Source organism: Oculina patagonica, chromosome 1 (genome assembly GCF_052425735.1).
Source record: "Oculina patagonica isolate OP01 chromosome 1, crgOcupat, whole genome shotgun sequence".
Lineage (NCBI taxonomy): Eukaryota > Metazoa > Cnidaria > Anthozoa > Scleractinia > Oculinidae > Oculina > Oculina patagonica.
The window spans coordinates 21,995,931-22,017,779 of record NC_135758.1 but is presented as its reverse complement, the minus strand read 5'-3'; the positions used below and the strand labels follow the sequence as shown (position 1 = coordinate 22,017,779).

The 21,849-nt window shown below is 37.5% G+C and overlaps 1 protein-coding gene across 2 annotated transcripts; it reads left to right on the top strand.

Annotated features, from left to right (window-relative positions):
* The first annotated feature begins 12,103 nt into the window (after positions 1-12,103).
* On the top strand, positions 12,104-21,008 carry LOC144641873 (stromelysin-3-like). 2 transcript variants are annotated; one of them, XM_078500886.1, is made up of 5 exons: positions 12,104-12,329; positions 18,538-18,851; positions 19,360-19,416; positions 20,079-20,199; positions 20,731-21,008. In XM_078500886.1, exons 2-5 carry the CDS (start codon positions 18,773-18,775, stop codon positions 20,738-20,740), a joined length of 267 nt encoding a protein of 88 aa, XP_078357012.1. In that variant the 5' UTR covers positions 12,104-12,329; positions 18,538-18,772; the 3' UTR covers positions 20,741-21,008. The 2 variants fall into 2 exon arrangements, with proteins under 2 accessions (XP_078357012.1, XP_078357018.1); XM_078500892.1 differs by lacking the exons at positions 18,538-18,851; positions 19,360-19,416; positions 20,079-20,199; positions 20,731-21,008 and adding an exon at positions 12,440-13,689.
* The last annotated feature ends 841 nt before the right edge of the window (positions 21,009-21,849 follow it).

Genomic DNA, 21,849 nt, shown 5'->3' with positions numbered 1-21,849 from the left:
GATTGTCATCGTACGAGAAGTGTGTACCTAGAGCGTAGACAGGTTCATCTGTCATTTGAAGATTTGAAATTTTGTCTTTTCTATGTCTCATTGAACCAAGCCATAACATTTCAGATTTTGATACATTTATCTTTAGCCCTGCGCACTTTTCATATCGGGAGAGCAATACAAAGAGGTTATTTACGGAATGAACGTTAGCGAGGAAGGCTGTGGTATCATCGGCGTATTGTGATAATTTAACCGTTTTATTATTCTGTATTCTTATTCCTTCTATTTCTTTGGAATTAGAGATTTTTTGAGCTAAAACTTCTATGGCGATGATAAATAGCATACCAGAGAGGGGACAGCCCTGGCGTACCCCTCGTTCTAAAGTGAAGTGACTGGATGCGTAGCCGTTGTTTAAAACACAACTGGTAATGTTATTATAAAAAATACTAACCCAGCGCCTGAGCTGCGGACCGAAATTAAACGTTTGTAAACATTTTTGGAGAAAGTCCCATTCGATTGAGTCGAAGGCCTTCTCGAAATCTAGGAAGACGGCTATTCCAGGCAACTCTTTTTGCTTCGTAAAATCCATAACGTCTTTGATTAATCTTATGTTTTCGCCAATGTATCTTCCTTTGACATACCCAGACTGGCTAGAAGAAACAATTTTTGGTAGTATTTTCTCTATCCGAAGAGCGATGACTTTAATTAAAATTTTGTAATCTACATTTAAGAGTGACACTGGTCTCCAATTTTTTAGGAGCTCTAAATTCTTTTTCTTTTTGGAATTAAAGAAATCACACCTTGTCGTTGTGAAATGGACAGAGTTCCGCTTTGAAGTGCATAGTGGAAACTCTCGGTCATATATTTTGCTAACATATTCCAAAAATGTAGATAAAACTCTACAGTAAAGCCCTCTGAGCCTGGGCTTTTATTTTTGGCCATTGATTTTAGGGCGTTGTAGCATTCTTCTTGCGTTACTTCACTTTCGCAGGTCTCAGCTTCTTCTTCTGATAACCGTTTCTCGATAACTTCAAAAAAGTCACTAAATTCTGGAAGCTGTGGGTCCGAATTAACCGAAGTATATATTTGCTTGAAGAAATTTTCCTTTGCTTGAAGAATCTTTTTTGGGTCGGTTATCTTCTTATCTTCGTGAATTTTAATGGAAGTCACGTGTTTTCGTCTATAGTTGGTCTTTTCTAGACTGTAGAAATACTTACTATTTTTCTCTCCGTACTCGTACCAACGTGTTCTGCTGCGCACGATTGCGCCTTGTGTTTTACGAGCTTCTACCTCTGCGAGTTTAGCTTTTAATTTGTCCATTTCCATTTTGTCGCTTTCATTGTGGTTAGCTTGCAATTTATTTTGAATACTTATTAATCTTGTTTGAAGCGACGCTTCTTCATCACGCGATTTCTTTGCTTTGCGCTTTGAATATTTAATTGTGAAAGCCCTGATCTCCATTTTGATCATTTCCCAGAAGAGTCCTTTATCATTTACTTGTTGATGACGTAAAATTATTTTTATGGAGTTCCTTTATTTCAATACTTATTTTTAGACCCGACATTCACAGTGTATGTCAACATTTTCCGGGCATTGTTACGCGGCCACGAGAATGAGTTTCATGAGTTTTGTAAATAACAGTTGCAACTTGAATCAAATTTTCCCGAATTTTTCCATTTCCGCTTCTAGTTACATTTCTGAATAGTAGCATGTATTCCTTCTAATTTTAGAGCACCAATACGTTTTCCGAACTAAATCGAACGCTTCATTTCGATTTTGTTCGATTTGGTTCGGAAATCGAACTCGCAAAAAAAATTGCTATCTGATTTCGTTCGATGACCGAACAAAATCGAATTTAATCGTTCGATAGATTCCGATTTCGTTCGATTGAGTTCGATAAAAAATTTGTTCGATTTCGTTTGGTGTGATACGCCGGGTTTCTACCCGCTTTGCCTACTCGTCAAGATGGCGTCAAAAACCGTGATAAGGCCTATTAAACATTCCACTTATTAATTTCCAAATTAACTTTTAAGATTCAAGCAAGGTACTGGCTCTAAGAAAACATGTAAGCTAAATTAATTGCACGATTACTGTTCTGAATTTTAAATTGAGGTTATGGTCAAACTGTCAACACTTATGTTCAAGGCAAACAAAATGCAATTCTTTGAACCGAACATCTTGAGTGTTTTGCGTCTTTAAAAACCAATTTAAAATACTAAAAATGGTGCTGTTGTGGTTCGACGAAATATCTAATTTAGCACCGTTGCCAAGCTATCAATCTTTGTATGAACTTAGCCTTAAAACAATTCATGGGCATTTTTTAAAATTGTACAGCTCGCTGCCGAGCAGCGTCCCCAATTCTTTCGTCCCCTCAGTAGTTTCTACATCCACCTTAATTATTACTTTTTTGCCCTCTCTCAGTTTTCGCGCGCCATAAATGTGGAAAAGTACTGGTCAGTCGAACCTCTCCGTACAGACACCTCTCTTATAAGAATACGGACAAGATTCTCCGTTTACACAGGAGATTTTTGTCGTCCAACTCAATGCATTTTTTGTCGCGCGGAGTTGCATCAAGTTTCGAACAGGTTCAAAACTCCTACGACTCGCGGCGATTTTATCGCTGTTAGTTCTGAGCTTGTGTTCGGACGGAACTAATGGAAATATTAACTCCGCGATCAAACAGTATGGGACCACGATATACATCCCGATTGCGCCAACATTCTAGAAACAGGTGTGAACAGCAAGAACAAGACTGTTTCTAGAATCTTTGCGCTCTTTCTTAGACAAAAACTCAGTAAATGAAAGGGCACCCTTCCCGAGGGTTTACGCATCACTATTGTCTCCATAGGGGGCAACAAACAATAACGTCTCAACTTATTAGAATTCTGTAACTCTCGCTAAATCTTCATTCTCTGAAGAAGACCGCAGAATTTAAGGCTATCGAAAATTTAAAGACAATTTTACTTTTTAGATTGTGTTAAACGTTTTAAATTTCTAGCTATGAACACAGAGCGCTCCAACAGTTTTAACTATACCAACAACAAGCTTTATTTATTTCCCATTTGCTAACATTTACAGAATTATATAATAATATAGATATATAGAGAGGGACCTGGCTGCCAGAAATAACTAAGGAAAGAAAAAGAGACGGCACTGAACCAGATTTACAATGATATTAATGCAAGTTTAGGTCGGTACACACACATAAACAACACACACCTGGAGTATATATGTTCGCTTCTTGAAAGCCAATTTGAAATTGTAAAAACAGTGTTTTTGCAAATCACCGAAACAATCCAATTAAGCGCCGTCAAGAAGCTGGCAAGTTCACTGGCTAGCGTTCTCCTTTTATTCCCCTTCTCCAAGTTTCGCGGGGCCAAAATGCGGAAAAGTATGAAACAACGCTACTGCTCTAAAGTTGCCTTTAAACGTGAAAAGCAAAGCGTAATTGCCTTTACCAATACTGTATAAAGATTGAAAATAATTTCCTTTACTCTAAGTCAAAGGTATGGGTCGAAACCAACTTTTCGTGCCGTCAAAATGAGGAAAATTACCAGTATGAAACCACATCAATGCTCTTTTCGATACAGTATGGGGCCCAGTTTTCGGCCACTGTGTTCAACGCGTTTTTTCACGCCCCAGTTGAATTAAAAGAAAAAATTATTCTTGTGCTCTAAGTACCATTAGTATTTATTTTCGCAGGAACTTAATTTCGCGAAAATGGAACGGGAATATTTCGCGAGACTAATTTTCGCGATTTGACCAAAAATACGTAATTAGCATAAAAAATACAATAGAAATCGTTTAAAATTAATTTTCGCGGGTCTTTAATTAAGTTCGCGATTTTTTGAAAATCGCGAAAATCGCGAAAATTAAGTCCCGCGAAAATAAGTAAGGCTCACACGTCGAGTTTACGCGAAGGTATAGGTGAATTTGTTTTCCGAAAACTTGTTTCTTTACGGCTCCTTAAAATTCACTGATGCAGTCAAATTGGTATTTTATCCTAAAGCCCCTACCGAACGAGCTAATTTTTGCCATGTGAGACTTCGAATAATTTACTTTCTGCTTAAGTTAACTTTTCGTTGAACTGTAATTTTTTTTGGTCTTAATTAATTTACTTAATTTTTTCGTGTGACTTTTGCGTATTTGCCTATTCTCGGCCACCCTGCTCGCAATCACAGCTTAGCGCTTTGGTTTTTGTGTGGACTTTATTGTGTGGACTTTAAAGTCTACACATTGTTGTCATGCAGTTTTTTCCGATTGGGGGGTCACTTTCCGTGATAACTCGGGTTAGTGCTTTCGGAAGTTTTCGACAGTGATCGGAGAATCCGAAGTTTCGGTGAGATGGGCAGCCAAGGCAGTAAACCCAGAAATTCGATCAGTATCGAGTAAGTCGCACTTTATTCTTGAATCTAGAAGCCTTTTTTGACACATCTTTCGAAGAGCGTGTGGTGGCTGGAAAATATACATCAAGGAAGAACTTCAAAGGCAGCGGTGGCGTAGATGAAAAGTGAAATAACAATCGCGACGGCTGAAATCTGCATATCTAATAAGCTGAACAACTGCGGTCGCAGGTCAGGTTTCTTTTTTTTCACACTTTTGACTCACTTTCCGTATTGTTTGTTTTTCTGTGCGGCTTGAGCACTTTTGATTCGCATATTAAAACGAATCAAATGTCTGGTTATTTATTTCTTTCAGCTTTGCCACACACAATGAATGCCCAACGAGTTGTATCAAAACAAGTTCGCTGATCATGTTGTTTTACTTGTCTTGGACTCCGGGATATAATTTACCAGCTCCATTTCTCTCAAGTAGTATATTTAGCAAAAGACCGATGTCGAATTTAGAACTGAACTAAAACATTGTCATGAAAAGAATAAAAATAACATCGAACCGTAGAATATGCATATATCCAAACCGTGCGACAAAATAATTTAATTGTCGGTTTAAATAACGTCCTTCGCCGCCTCTCAAAACAACGACTCCAAGTGAATATTTCGTGAACAGAAAAATATATTTCTCCGCCTTTCTACGCAAGCTACTAAGAAATTATTTGTGAAAGCTTATTGAAACGTTGTTATTCCAAAAAGGTTAAAAAAGAACTCATTGAAAGAAAACAAGTTTTTCGATGAGCTGTTTACACAAGCTTTACACAAAAAGTAAGGGTTGTGTAAACAAGCGATGCGAGACAGTTCACGTGCTCCACGCAACATTTCTTTTTTTTTTTTAATGAAAAAAGTATCCTATCTTGCTAGCGGTAAGGAAAGGCTTTTGGTCTAATAATTGCTGTTCTTGTAGGATTCTAGGTTTTTATTTGCACGAAAAAAAGGCACTTGTCGTGAACGACGTGACAAAGGGTCACACCACGCTCATTGAAATTGCGTGACATCCCAAGCGGCAATGGTAACGTGTGTTTCTTGAAGCGTAGTACATAAGACAAGTAATAGAACACTTTGCTCTTCCAACAGTCTTGTAAAAAATAAATTGATTGATAAGTTCTTTGTTTTTTCGCCTTGTATCTCGAATTACTCGATTCGAAACTTGAAGTTGTTGACTGCTACAGTAACTCATTGATTACAGAAGTACCCAACGAAGGTTATTATCAAAATCCATTCATTAGTGGCCTAGATGATAAATGGGCATGCGCAAAGGCATTTTCAGTTAATTTTTAACTACCGTGGGAAAAAAATATCCGCTCTTCAGAGCCAGCTAGCAATTATTTTAATAGCCGTTTTCGCCAGCCAGCATCCAAAATGTTCTGACTTTTTCCCAGCCAGGAACATTTGTTGACCCTTTTTTGCCAGCAATTTTTGTTTTTGTCCTGGTTTCCCAGCCAGGAACGTTTATTCACCTTTTTCTGCAAGGTATGTTGATTTTCTGTCCTCTTTTGCCAGCAAGTAGTTTTACGCCGAAAAAAAATGGTTTGTGTCCTTAAACAGACAATTCCGGAAAATTACTTAATGAAAATAGTGTTTTTCTACTTGTTTCTGTCTAAGACAAAATACTTTTGTTTACTTTATAACTAAAAATGGATTTGTCACTCACCTCAAGATTAAAACTGATGAACCCATCGATAAATCAGTGAACGCGAATACAACTTGAATCATTTCAGCACAAACGCTTTAATCGATTTTTTTATAGAACAAAATGTCCGCTAAGCAGGTAGAATTCTAAACTAATTATCATTATCTTTTCAGATGAAAATGCTATTATATGATCAATATAAAAGACATAATTTAACCATTAATTATATTTGATGGATGGGATATAAAGATGATTTCACTGCCAGTAACGCAGAGTCTATTCTGTGAACGGCACACGAAGATGACTCAAAGGCCAACATCGCAGAGTGCCGGAGATTATTCTTCTTCCAGAATCTTTTGCATGTATAGCACGTTTAGATGTTTCAAGTACGAGTTGGCGAAGCACAGTCTTTGATGAACGGCACAGTTAGATGCTAAAAAATGCCAGCAAGGCACAGTCTGTAGGATGAACGGAGGCGATGGCGACAAGGACACAATAATTGAATAGTTTGTTTTACTTCACTTTTGAATGTATGATACTTTTATTATGGCGAAACGAATCCGAGAATAATACTCATTTTTGTTGTTGATGTTTAGAAAACTCTTAAAACTAACTGCCATAATTATTTTGTTTCTCATCGGAGTATGAGTCACAAACACCAATGCAAGCACTGCTCACATGAGCGGTAGTCGGCAACCATGGCGACAAGCACAAAATAATTATCGCGTCGAAACGAGTCCGTAAGTTCTTTTCATCTTGTTGTTGATGTTTAAGAAAACTCTTAAAACTAACGGCCATAATTATTTTGTTTCTCATCGGAGTATGAGTCACAAACACCAATGCAAGCACTGCTCACATGAGCGGTAGTCGGCAACCATGGCGACAAGCACAAAATAATTATCGCGTCGAAACGAGTCCGAAAGTTCTTTTCATCTTGTTGTTGATGTTTAAGAAAACTCTTAACTGAAAACTAACGGCCATAATTATTTTGTTTCTCATCGGAGTATGAGTCACAAACACCAATGCAAGCACTGCTCACATGAGCGGTAGTCTGCAACCATGGCGACAAGCACAAAATAATTAGCGCATCGAACCGAGTCCGAAAGTTCTTTTCATCTTGTTGTTGATGTTTAAGAAAACTCTTGAAACTAACGGCCATAATTATTTTGTTTCTCATCGGAGTATGAGTCACAAACACCAATGCAAGCACTGCTCACATGAGCGGTAGTCTGCAACCATGGCGACAAGCACAAAATAATTAGCGCATCGAACCGAGTCCGAAAGTTCTTTTCATCTTGTTGTTGATGTTTAAGAAAACTCTTGAAACTAACGGCCATAATTATTTTGTTTCTCATCGGAGTATGAGTCACAAACACCAATGCAAGCACTGCTCACATGAGCGGTAGTCGGCAACCATGGCGACAAGCACAAAATAATTATCGCATCGAAACGCGTCCGAAAGTTCTTCTCATCTTTGTTGCTGATGTTTTAGAAAACTCTTAAAACAAGCGGCCATAATAAAATAATAAGGCAAAATAATTAGGCCAATTGATTTTAACAGTCCCGACATGAGGATCTTCAGAAAACGGAAATGAACTAATCATTTGGCTGAAAATGCTTCAAAATGCAAAAAATTGAACAAACTGCAATTATTGTGTCTCTCGTCGGAGTATGCATGAATCACAGAAACCAATGTAAGCACTGCTCACATGAGCGGTATTCTGCAATTATGTCGACAAGCATAAAAAAATTAGGCAATTCGACCTCTTCGAAAAAAAGACTGAAACCTATCTCGGAATGTTACCTTTTAATTTAAAGGGCTGACATTTGTTACCTCTCGGTCAAATGAATCAAAGGAATACTTGTTTCGACTTTGCGCGCCACCGTCATCAGGGTTGTCACACAATCTGAAAAATGCGTCACGGAATGCAAAAGCAATGTAGTTTTATTATTATTATTTCTTCCACATATCGCCATTTCAATTCAGTTTCGATATATTTTCATCCCTTTCGAGAGATGGTTGTTGCACAAGCAACGTGAAAATAATGTTGTAAAAAAATGATTAGCGAAGCCGGAAATAAATAATTAATAGCCAGATATCTGATCACGATGAGACAATTTTTCGTTGGATCGTTTTCTCGACTCCTCATCATGCTTATAGTTTAAACGTCCCTCAGGCCCTTCTGATCTGAATACAAGATTAATTACTTTGCCAAAAAATAACTGATATAAAGACCATTATCAAAAGTTACGTGCACCAAGGAAAAGTGTTCCAGGAGTTATCCAGCACGTGCACGCGGCGCGCATAAATTTAAACTGTGCCGCCCGTTTACCGTTAGAGTTGCAAAATAAAATGCGGGCTTTTATTCGTTGATGTATTTTTGTCAGGTCAATGCCTTATAAATGGATTAAAATGATCTGCTAATATCTTTTCGAGGTCGAATGAATGGTCTCTTTTCATCTTTCGATTTTGTTTCATTCGGATTTATTAGCGAACAATGAAAATTCATGTTCATGAATGCTATCCTCCAGCTAACGAAAACCTCGTCGAATGGTATATTTTCATGCAGGTAAGAGCTACACAAAAGACCATTAACACTGTACTTACAATTTGGGGCAGCTGCTTTAAAATATACCCGGTAATACACCACCTGAATGACCTTGAATAACTTGTGTGTTTCTTACATCCCATCGCGCGCGCTGGAAAGCTGAAAAGTTGAACACGATATTATTCATCAAACGCCGCTTAAACTGCTCAAGACTGCTTAATCAACAGAGAAAAGGGACCACTCGATACTCACCAAGAACTATGTCGGTCAAGCTGGTTATCCTATGCGAAGTTATTCCATAAAACGCTGGCTAGATAGCCACACATTCGCTTTGGGCCGAGCGCGCTGTTCAACTGACTCTAAATCGTTCACATGCTCGTATTACATAAAGAAAAGGAAACAGGCCTGTTTTGCCTCTTCAGTGACAGCAGAATAACCGATAGAAACAATAGAAATAAAGTTAGCAATTACTTCATATTGTTTACAAATGCAAGTTAGTCAGTTATTAAATTCTCGTTTATCCGCGCGTCTTTTTTTGTCTGTGTTTTAGCCAGCAGAAAGATTTTGGTTCATTTTTCCAAGGTACAATCGATATTTTATAAAATCCCAGCAAATTTTCTCCAAGGAAAACCGTCCCAGCAAGCGCTCAATCTTATTCCTAAATTTGCCAGCCAGCTCAAGTTTACCTTGCAGAGCGGATATTTTGTGGAGCGGTTTCGTTGGGCACGTCTGTGATTAATTCATAATGTCAACTTTTATTCAAATGAAAGTCCACACATGTTCGCATAGCGGACTCACTTTTACTGTTATTAATATAATTTTGTCTGCTGCAGCCAAAATGAAAGAAAGAAATGTTTTAAAAATAAAGTTGAAATAAATCTCTTAGTTTTGAGCTGATTCTTGTCTTGTCTATTATTTCTACAACACCTAACTCTTTTAAGACCTTTTCACTGCAAAATAAACCATCCAGAAAATTACACTCATATACAGAAAATTACACACGAGCTTTTTGATGGCCGAGAACTGGGCCCACAAATAGGGCTTTTATTTTTATTATTGCTCGGGCAAATTAATTATTGACCGGTTGATAGCTTTACACCGAAAAGCTGAATGATAAGGCTAGCTCTGGGATAGATTTCGAGTTTCTTTGGTTATTCTGAGGAAAGAAATACAAGTTTATGTCTAAAGTGGCCGAGAACTGGGCTCCATACTGTATTCTGCTCAAGGCTACTCTCAGCTGTGGGCAAAACAGCTTTCTGATTGGACAGTCTGTAATTGCCTTTACCAGAGTCAACAACAGTCTATCAACACAGCCACTTTGTCTAGTATAAGCAAGGTGAATACCCTACGGTTAAAACAGCCATTATCATGTGGTAAATAATGCGCAAAGTTTGAAATGATTTTCTATTATTGAATGCAAACAAACCTACAGTCGTATATACCAAGCTTAAAACCTGACACAAAAGACTTATTTGATTAGCTGCCATAGGCAATTATCTTGTAAGAGGTTCCTATTTGGCTACACGATGAACTCATACACTGTACTTCTTTAGCTGTTCCGTAAGTATAAAACAAATATATGTACCTGCACTTACATAGCCTGCGTAGCAGGCGCCGCGCGCACTCTTTTAAACGCGCTAAAAACTACACAGGCTAGCACTTACATGCATTAAGAAATACTTAACAATGTATTTACAAAACTCAAGAGTCTTGTTATTAGTCTAAATAATCACAAACTAGAGAAAGGAAAAAACACTGTAAAAAAAGCACTAGTAGTAATTATGTTTGAATGTACTCACTGTAATCGTCAATGTATTTTTTTTTTTTGTGTGTGTGTGTACAAGCTTCTTTTTTTTTTCTTTTTTTTTTGTAAGTAGCGTATCGATTATGTAATGTCTTGTTTTATGTAAATGCATTAATAAAAAAAAAAAAACTATAAAATAAGCGAGCCAGTTTTAAGAATGCTCAATTCCAATTGGAGTTTCCTACGGAAGAATCATGAAGATGTTGGCTGCCTTGCTTTTGCTATCCTTCCTCGCTGAGGTTGTGATTTGCGAAGATGATCAAACTTTGGCCGTGGTACGTATTGAACTTGATTTATTTTTTGAATATTCTGTACTTAAACAAGCCTTTTTTTGTTTAAAACGTCTGCTTCTTTCATTGAGCTTGTAACGTGTTTTATTGTTGGCTGTAGAGGATAATGAAATGTTCACTACCGTGATCGTTATTTGGATTATAGACAAAAACACAAAAAAATGACAAAAAATATTAGGAACTCTAACGATTGTGTTTAATTATTATTATATATTGAACCTGTTGGTCTTAAGTTAAGAAATTCCGTTCGCCTGTCTTCTGCCGAATGAAGAGCCTAGTTCAATTTAGGCGAAACAGACGTAGACCAGTTTCTCTAAAGCAGTCCCATGATTTCTGAGCTGTAGCTAGCTGTGATGCTAAAAGACGAGATTTGAAATTATGAAAGCACCTCAGTGAAAATAAATGCGAGCTGTTGTGTCAGATATTTTGAGCAGAAGTTCTTTAAAGGGCTATTCGAAATTTGTGTCTTGTCAAAAGTCATTTAATACAATTGGTATTTCTTTACTGTGAAAAGGCAAAAACCTGAAGAAATCATTTAAATGCATGAAAGATAGTTGCACTAAAAAAGAGAGCTTTAAACACTTTATTCAATACCTAATTTATTATGCATCGTTGCATATAAATTGTGAATGTTACTTGCATTCAGTTGTAAAAGACACCATTTTAATCAGAATTCTGTATGGGGACTTCATTCTTTGCTAACACGTTCGCCTTTCACTCAGTTGTCTCAATCATTTTCGTTTATTAAAATAACAATATTCCACTAAATAATTAATTCTCGGCTACTTCTGTGCACTTTTTTTCTTATTCTCCGCATTTACGTTCTCCATTATTTTTTCTGTATTTCACAGCTGGAGAAGGGATAGACATGAAAAAGAAAATAAATAAAATAATAAGCTGTAGCTTAGTTTGCACAGCAAATGTTCCCGCAATTCGGGCACGCAAAAATAGGAGGGAGAGGATAGTTGCAGGGATGGGGCAGAAGGGTGGGGTGGTGTATGAGAGAGTGCCTGTTATAGCACTGAACCAACGCCCACCATTTTTTCACCGATTTTATTTTTTCGATTTTTCATCCCGCTTCCTCCTATTTTTTGGCCCCTGACCAATCTTAGAGCGGCCAGTTTTGTCGAAAACTCTTCATTTCCTATGCAGGTTAATTGTAGCATTCGATTCCGCTCAACTGCACGATTATTTGCATCTCACAGAATAAAGATTGAGAAGTGAATGTATAACACTATTAAAATGCAGCTTAATTCTCCAAGATCGATAGAAGTTTAAATTTACCTGAGCATCCTTGATAATTATTCTTTCAGAAATTTCTAAACAACTATGGATACATATCGCCCACTCGAAGTGGCAACCACGATGTGCCTACGGCCATCAAATTAATTATATAAGTAACGTATCTTCGCCGACGATTGTCTCCAATGGGATCTCTCATACCACATCGAGGTTTCTTCATGAGACGGATAGTCCGGTCATCCAGCTCGCCGCTGACCTTGAGACCATAGAACTTTTGAGCTGGATGACTCGACTATCCGTCTCATGAAGAAGCCTCGATGTGGTATGAGAGATCCGATTGGAGACAATCGTCGGCGAAGATACGTTACTTATAGCAAATGGAGAAAGACGCACTTGACTTATTATGTCCAACCTGGCGAGGACCTAACATCTGTAAGTACAATTTGGAGTGAAGGCGTCTGTTAAATGTGGTGCCGGATGGTGCAAACGTATCTGGGAAGAATATATTTGTTATTATCTTTTGCTTAAATTATGTAACACAGGATCAACAGAAGGAGATATTTGCTAATGCACTGAAGTTCTGGGCTGACGTATCTGCTATGACATTCAGTGAAGTCAGCAGCGCCAGAAATGCCGACATCAAAATAAGATAGTTTGGGTAATCGATTTCTATATGAAGTATATATAAGCTCAATATAATATTTGTTTTTGTTTCGTTTCCTCAGAAACGATACGGTATTATTTTGGCTTCGATGTGAACTATTTACACAGTGGGGGCTACTATCCAATCAGAAGAACGGTCGTAACCACAAAGTAAATACGTTTGACCGAAGGCAATTAATTTCGTAAAAACATGTTCTTCAAATATCGGAAAGATATTCCTCAGCATGATCAAAAAATATTGAGATTCGTTGCAAACAGAAATATTTGACGAATGCAATGGTTTTAAGTTTGATTAAAGCGATGTATTGTAAGAAAACTAGAGAAAGCTCTCGTAGCGTTTAATTGTTAAGTAAACATTCTAGCGATTTTCTGAAACGGAAGTAAATTTCCACCAATCAGTGTTTGCAAACGCAAACAAAAACGGGATGGCTTGTCGTGTTTGCTCGCACGGGGGGCTGCTATCCAATCACAAGAACGATCGTAACCACAAAGTAAATACGTATGACCGATGGCAATTAATTTCGTAGAAACATGTTCTTCAAATATATTACTCAGCATGACCAAAAATATTGAGATTCGTTGCAAACAGAAATATCTAACGACTGCAATGGTTTTAAGTTTGATTAAAGCGGTGTATTGTAAGAAAACTAGAGAAAGCTCTCGTAGCGTTTAATTGTTAAGTAAACATGCTAGCGATTTTCTGAAACGGAAGTAAATTTCCACCAATCAGTGTTTGCAAACGCAAACAAAAACGGGATGACTTGTCGTGTTTGCTCGCACGGGGGGCTGCTATCCAATCACAAGAACGATCGTAACCACAAAGTAAATACGTATGACCCATGGCAATTAATTTCGTAGAAACATGTTCTTCAAATATCGGAAATATATTACTCAGCATGACCAAAAATATTGAGATTCGTTGCAAACAGAAATATCTAACGACTGCAAGGTTTTAAGTTTGATTAAGGCGATGTATTGTAAGAAAACTAGAGAAAGCTCTCGTAGCGTTTAATATTATTCTGAAACGGAAGTAAATTTCCACCAAGCAGTGTTTGCAAGCGCAAAGAAAAACGGGATGACTTGGCGTATCTCTTATTTGCTCGCACGGTAGAGCTTAAGTGCGCTACAAAGAGAAGTGCATATTTGCAGGTGAGTTACAAAGTTTATTTCAATTCATGTAACAGAGGAATGTATAAATGTGGGAGATTGCCCTATTCTATTTGTTCATGAAAATTCACACCATTTTCAACGTCACAAACAGCGCGAATACACGCAAAATTGCGTGGGTTCTCGCGTGGATGTACCCGAAATTGCGTGATCAGTGTCACGTGCGTCGCATAAACATTCGAGTCTGCACGGAAAGTTGAGAACGAAAAAGAAGACAGTCAAGTTATGTTCAAAGTTTAAATTTTATATGGACAGTATCGTATAGCAAGGTGTTCAACTGCCGTGTTGAACTAAATTCGTCTCCTTAGTTGATGTAACGCTCAACATTAACTACCGTTGCAACTGCTGGAGCAGATTTCTGAAATTAAATTAATGATATAAACATTATTTGGATTATTCAAAGCCATCGCGGTCTGATCGAAACTCCACAGTATCGCCAAAAATGCAAATCGTTATTATCAGTGTTACCAATGTAAGGCTGTTTCACTGACAACAGAAGCAACTTGGTTATTCTGTGGAGATAATTTTATGTTTGCCGGAAGAGCGTGCAGCGCGGATCGAGCAAAATACAATCATGGTATGACTGTAAATACTTCTGGATGTATTTCAGCTTAATTGTAAATCCCGGTATACACTCTGTGTATGGTAACTTTTTACATTAATTTGTTTACGTGTCGAAGTTAAGTGACCACAGGCATTTGATTTGGAAGAAATGGCTTTGAAACAGTGTATTTGTGCTTATCTCTGTTCTTGTCGACCAGGGTTTTGGTTTGTCTAGAATTTTGCATTTATTTGATTTGAAAATGTGATCAATTTAGAGATTTCTATACCTCACGATTTTTGTCAAAAGATGATAATTTCATAATAATTTCTGTAGTTATTTTTTCATTGATGGAACATTCAAAGTTATGCTATAAAGTGCCATTTTTAATTTTCATTGGATGAGTAAAAAAGGTGAAGGCAAACTCCCTTTATTTAACTTAATTTGGAGAGAAAAACACATGCTATTGCTATAAGGAGAAATGTTATGTGTTACTTGAACTCTGCCGAACTGCAGGAGGACTGAGTTTGTATCCTTTACATAAAATGGACAGTAGGTGTTAAATGGGAAGTTACTACTGAATATAAAGTTCTTTTCATTTTCACTCGCGCAAAAATTCCATACGCCAGGACCTCCAAATTAAAATAAACCCCAAACCCACCTCTCCTTTAAAGTTAAGCTATTCTCACCCTTCCGCAATCTGGAAACGAAACACTATTTCTTTTTGAAATAGCTGCTTGTTGAGTCTAATGCTTGCGTGCGCTTTGCGCATGCGCATTAGACTCTTTGTTATATGAAAAAAGCTGTTAGCAATCCCAAGGGAATGGTTCGGGATCGATAATCGTTCGCTGTAATGTAGAAAACAATGATCAGCTGCAAGAACGGACTCCGTACGGACACGCACGATTAGTTTCAATTAAAAACAGCCAATCAGCGACACGTGTTCCCACGCATAATTAAAAGTTCTTTCTCAAGTCACGATTATTCAACACTTGAACAGGACGTAATAATTTTCCAGTTAAGACATTTGTAAGCTTTTTGTGAAAATAAATCTTCGTTTTCAGTTCAGTTAAGCACTTGTGTTTTCGTCTTGCTTAAAAAGCAAGACGTCTTTGAGAAAAAATATTTCGACGGCGACTCGCGTTTATTTACACAATGCGACCAAATATTTATTTTGTTTTAAAAAATAGAAAACTTTACCTCGTATTTTGTATTTAAGTCATTCGAATTTTGACCAATTTTTTCTTTACAGTGCAAACAAAAACCTTCAAAAATAAAAGATGTACATGGATAAATGTAAATCAAGTTACGCGACTAAATCAAAATGCGTTTGTTTGGCCGCTTTGCAGTATTACACTGTCCCGGCCTTTGCCATACACTGAAATCGAATTTCATGCTTTTACGACTCTCAGAGATCTTAAGTTCTTCTTACAGCTAGAAAAATCATAAAATGGTTACATTGATATGGAAGTGATGATTCGCGAAATTTGTACATCACGATAAACAGTCTTCGCTCCTGTGTATGGTAGCTCGATAATAATTGCCTAGTTTCCAGCGTTCAAAAGGTCATCATTATATTGACGTGAGCATTTACACCCGTTTTTAGGAAAATCTGTCACTAAGTGCTTACAGTACAATGGAGTAACAGTCACTATTTCAAGTGCTTTTATTGCAAAATCTGTTTCAAGAGTCATCATCAAAATGGTGAAAAATCTGAAAGAAAACGATGTGAAGTTCTTCAACCCTTGATGTAATGAACATGCTTTTTGTGTTTTGCTGCAGCCGCAATGGCTGCAAGCAAAACACATTGAGAGCTGAAGTTTGTGCCGTAAGGTGTAAGGTGTAAGTGCCGTAAGGTGTAAGTGCCGTAACAGAGGAGAAATCTGAACTACCGATGTCAATCAAATCCATGAACAAACAAAATCGAAACCAATGAACCGTAGCGCTGATCGCATTCGAAGTTACGGGCCAAAGTATTCGAACGCAAACCACGTTGGACACGTTGGAAAACAGAAAACCGATTTAAAAGTATATCGCATTGGGAAAGAAAACAAACTGTGGCGCGACCACTCCAGTTTTATGAGAAAATTATTCTGCAGTTTTCATCATTTACGAAAAGAGCGAAGACTTGGAACCTCGCCGAAGGTCATAAATATTTTCTCCAAAGGACCGGTTAGTGCACAGTTTGTAAACTTTCGCTTTGAAAATAAACTTACCCTCACCTTGTCTACACTGTCTACAGCATACTAGTACTGTATTAACTCTGAACTTCATATTTTAAAATAAATGTATGAACGTGTAACTTGTCACGCAAAGACAGCTGGAAAGGAATATACCATGCTGGTAGGCTGCACCGCTAATTGTAGCTGTATTCGAGCTATATAAAAGACAGCTAGAAACGAATTAATACTAGTAACATCACAATGGGAAAGAAACTTATTCAGTGGTGCACACCGTCGAAAACAAAGAAATATTAAAGGAAGTTCTCATTCACCAGATTCACTGCATCAGATGCAACATTCGTCAGTTCGTGTTTAAATGCGTGGCGACCAGTTTGTTTACTAGTTATTAAAAAATAATACGGTCTTCATTTAATAAACAGTTCATCCTTAAATTTCAGCTTTTCTACGACTGACAGGTAGGTACTATAGTATAAGCCCCGCTAAAATAGCTGGAAAGGGAAAGTTTTTTTGAAAAATGAATTTTTGACTGCCAGACGCGCTGGCGCCACATGTTTATTTTGTGAAGATTAATTAAACGCCGTGAAAAATAGAATTTGATGTCCAGCGAGCCACTGCATCTTCGGCTACGCAGTCCTCAGTGAATCCTCCAACTTCACAAATTTCTAAAACTTTAAGAAAACGAACTTTCGCAGAATCAAAAATTGGTCCTTATCGATCTTCCGATCTTGTTGTGAAGACACTGAAATTCGACGAGTGTTCATGCGTGAAGGGATGACTGACGAATGATAATAATTATTTGTAAACTTTCGCTTTCAAAATGAACTTTGCGTTACGTTCAACGCCGTCTTTCTGTTGTTGTACGCCGGTGCGCGTGCGATTATTTATAATTTCTGAATTTTGCATATTTAACTCAGGGTGACACAACAAGTTTGTTAAGAGTTAGTTGTTCCAGTGTTTAATTTGGGTGAAAGTGGTTAAAGAACCACTGTCTTGTCACTAATAAATATATCACATTGAGTTCTTATAAGGTCAATAGATTCTGTCTTTTTCGTTGTTGTTAAAACGCTACCATTGTGACAATGATTCCAAATACAACTAACGGTAACCAGTGAGATAACGCCACTAAAAGAATCACATTGAGTTCATTGAGATTTTTTTATAATGTTAAGAGTTACTGTTTTTTATCAAAGAGACAATCATGTCAGACATTACGTTAACTTACTAGTAATTAAATTATGTTTGCTGTCTTTGATTTCAACATAACATTGATCAGTAAAATTATCAGGATTGAATTAACACAAAGTGACTACAATATAGTGCAATTATTAACCTGCACACAAGTGACAGACAATAAAAGACGTTGGATTTCAATCTCGACTCACTTGTCTTTCATCAACATGTTCCCTAAGACTTTGCTCTAGCAGCAAAACACATGGACCCATTGGGGCCCTATTTTTGTAAATCGTCACGCAATCTTGTCCAAATGTTTAATCGTTTCTGCTTTTACGGACAATACGGAAGAAGTAACATCAACTCCTGTTCATACTTTAAATTTTGTGAAGCATATAACATTTATGACTGTTTCGTTTTCATCCATAATCATCCACGATGCCCCTAGCTTGCTATAAGCATTTTAAATTAAACTCCCGAACACAAACCTCTAACCAATTTTAACCGGCTTACGAAAACCGCGCAATCTGTATCACTATGCCATACGGCATTAGACTTATGTCACCCTTGGTGACCTATTTTTAATTATTATTCTTTGTGCTGTAAAATGACCTTTTATTTAATTTGAAAAAATAAGGAGATTTTCTGCTGTAATTATTCGTTATCTTAAGCGAATTAATGCACACTAACAAGAGTTGACTCATTGAGTATTTAAGTCATATAGATTGCAATAATCAAGAAGATCATTTACAAATCACACCAGACACAACCACTATGGCACACGGTAACAACTAAAATACATTGTACCTAACCTGCTAAGCTATGGTAACTATAATATATTTAAATTTAAAGACGCTCTTTGATAAGCCATATTTGTGTTCGTTATTTATTGGTACATGTTTTCTGTAATAATTAGCTTTGGAAAACAAACTCACTTTGGTACCAGTGTGGAAAACACTTGCCCTGAACCATTTGACGGAGCTAAAGGAAATCTGGCACATGCGTTTTTCCCTGAAGATGGGGTAGTTCACTTTAATGAAGACATAACCTTTACACATGGCACTTCCAGTGGTTACAATCTTTTATGGGTGGCGGTGCACGAGTTTGGGCATTCTCTGGGCCTGGATCACACAAACATCAAAGAAGCAATCATGTACCCTTACTACACAGTCTACGTGCCAAACTTGCAGCTTCATTCTGATGACATTGATGGGATTCAATCTTTGTATGGTAAGATAATCTTGAGGGTGGTACTCAGTACTCAGTGGAGTAATGACGAACAAGAAACTCTGATTAAAACCATAAATTTCAACACAGGAAGTTTCAAATTAGCTATTTGTTTATCACCTGCCAGCCCAAAATTCAAACTGTTGTTCAGTCGATGGGCATAAAATATCAACAAAAAAACAAATGATCTGTGATAGAAAGACCCAGCTGCCTACTGGGAATACGGCAGTCTTCGCTCTGTGAAATTGAAGTGAGAAGGGAGGGGGTCTTTGAGACGGACTCCAGAACGAATCTGTTTACGGCATTGTGGCTCAGTTGATTGCGAGGGGTGTACTTTTTATTTTTTATAATAACACGTATGTCAGCCAAACCACATTTACCTACATGTACATTTGATTTTCCAACGGAAATCGAACCCACGGCCTTCCAGGTAGTAGTGGGTGCTACGAGAGATTAGTAGTGAGCTGGGCTATTTACTAGGCTTACATATAAATGTTTAATTTACAAACAGGCGAGCCGCCAGCCCCCACGACCAGCCCAGCCCAGGTGCCAGACCCTTCGGTTTATGGTAAGTCTGGAACTTCCAGTGGCTCTTTAGTCATTCGCTCTAGAAATTTTGAGGTTGCCATGACGATGTCATAATTACAAGCAGCTTTCGCCAAAAGACGTCATTTTTGGCATATTATTTTTCAGGCCTTTTATTAAAGAAACAATTTAAGATATATTTAATTTTACATTCCATTTGCATTCTGGCTTGGCTTTCCAAAAATATCTCCGCTATTTTCTGACTTTTGTGAAATCCAAGATGGCGGATCAAAATGGAGGCAGTTTTAATGATGTCATATGAGGTCGCTGTTACAAAAAACTAAGTCTTCTTGTAGAAAAGGATAAGGCCTTTCTATTCAGCGTAAATCTATTTTGCTGCGCGTAAACAGAGCGAAAGATTAGGGGGCATCCTTCCCCCTAGCCTTGTACCACTTGTCAAAAAATTGTATGCAAAATAGCATATTCAAAATGTGGACGTTTAGTTTACGCTTGATGAATTTTACGTCATTAAGTCAAGTAACCAACTTATTTTGTGGACCAGGCTACATTCCTGGTTCCATATTTCATGTTTTTTTTCTAAGAACAGAAACGCAAGGAGGAAAAGTGATGAGGATTTCATTCACCTCCCTCCTCTCTTTGATTCAGGTTATATGAATATTGTAATAACTCTTCTTGACATTATAGCTGCAAGCTGCGTCGACACATTCGATGAAGGAGACTGTCAAGCTCTCAAGTTTAATGGTTTTTGCCAGACGGAGAAAGAACTAATGTTCTTTTATTGCCTCAAGACATGTTTTTATTTCGTGTAAGTCATACAGATGTTAATATTAAATAGATTTGAAAACCAAGGACATAAATGTACTGTGAACGACTTGGATCTTAACCGGAATAGTTTTAATTTTTCCGGCTTAGACAGATGTTTGTCTTAAAAGAGATGAAACAGGTATTTATTCTTGAAGCCAAGGCACAATACATACAAATAACATGCGAAAATCGACTGTAGGAGTGTGAAATGTAACCTTTGTGTAGTAAATAAGCACTGAATGACTGGCCCCACGGGGAAGACTAAGTTTTGTTTCCCCGAGATCCTCGAGGGGAGTCGAGGGAACGCTTTTCGACGCCATCTCGACGAGTAGGCAAAATGGCGGTCTCGTGTCCAGCCGCCATTGGCTGGCGGTTTCATGACGCAAGTCGTGATCACGTGCAAGTCCAAGGTTCAAGCTTTTGTCGCTCGAGTTAGTTTTATTCGCCCTGCTAGAGAGTTCTACTGTTTTGACGCGTGTCACGTGATACATTTTCAGTCGTCCTAACAAACTCTTTTCTTTTTTGATTGCAGTCCTTGGTGAAAGAAAACGAAGACAAAGTGCTGGGTGCTTGGTTATAATCTTGCTTTCCTTGCGGTTTATTGTTGTGGTAGTGGAGTAGAATTGTACAAGAGAATAAATTAAAGGGGAGATAAATCATTTGGTGGTTTTGTTTTCATTTTAGTTTCTTGGCGTTTTCGTGTTTTAAATCTCTTTATATATGCGGTACCTTGTTTGGTCCCTTGCAAGTGTTTCCCGCAGAATAGTAACTCGTAAGTCAGTATCATGTAACTTGCCGTATCTACCTTCATTTCCAAATATGATATGTCGATAGTTTCAGTCTCCAGCAATGCCAGGATTTCCCATTTCTTTGCCTGAAGTAATAAGACTAGGTTCTCTTAGGTTCTCTTTCTTGGTATGTGTAAGTTTGTGCTGTCTTACCAACCTGCAATTTATTTTCATTTAATGCTTATATCAACTGGCTGCCTGGCTCCGCTAGCCCCTATGGTTATTCCAGGCAGCAAGTACTCAAATTATATTTCTAATAAAATGTTGATTGTAAATTTTGAAGACAAGAAGAGTACAATAAAGATTGTTGTTGTTCTCATAGTCTGATGTCTTGAAACGACTTTGAGAAGGCTAGCAAACCATTCGTGTGAGACCTTGAGACAGCTGCTACCTGACTGTCAGAAAGAGTAACAAAACGATGTCAAAAATTGTCTAAAAGTTGTCAAAAGTTTGATCAAAACCTTTATTTGCCAACGGTACGGTGTGCAGCATTTAAATACTTATGCTATCTTACATTTTAATTTTCTTTGTCTTTGAAACTTCGGGAAAGTATTTTATGTTCGGCTTAAAGCAAACCTGAAACATACACAGCAAAAAAAGTCGAGTAAGTTTAACCCAAAATATTGAGTAAAACGTTGAATCCACAATGACTCCATATATTGAGTAAACTGAAGCATCAGCGATGAGTAAAATTAACTCAACAGCGTGAGTAGAAATTACTCACGCGTGAGTAAAATAAATCACACATGAGTAAATTGCACCCAATATTCTGAGTAAATGTTACTCACGCGTGAGTAAAATAACTCACACGTGAGTAAACTTTACTCAATATACTGATTAGAAGGGCTCGAGCAAAATGAATC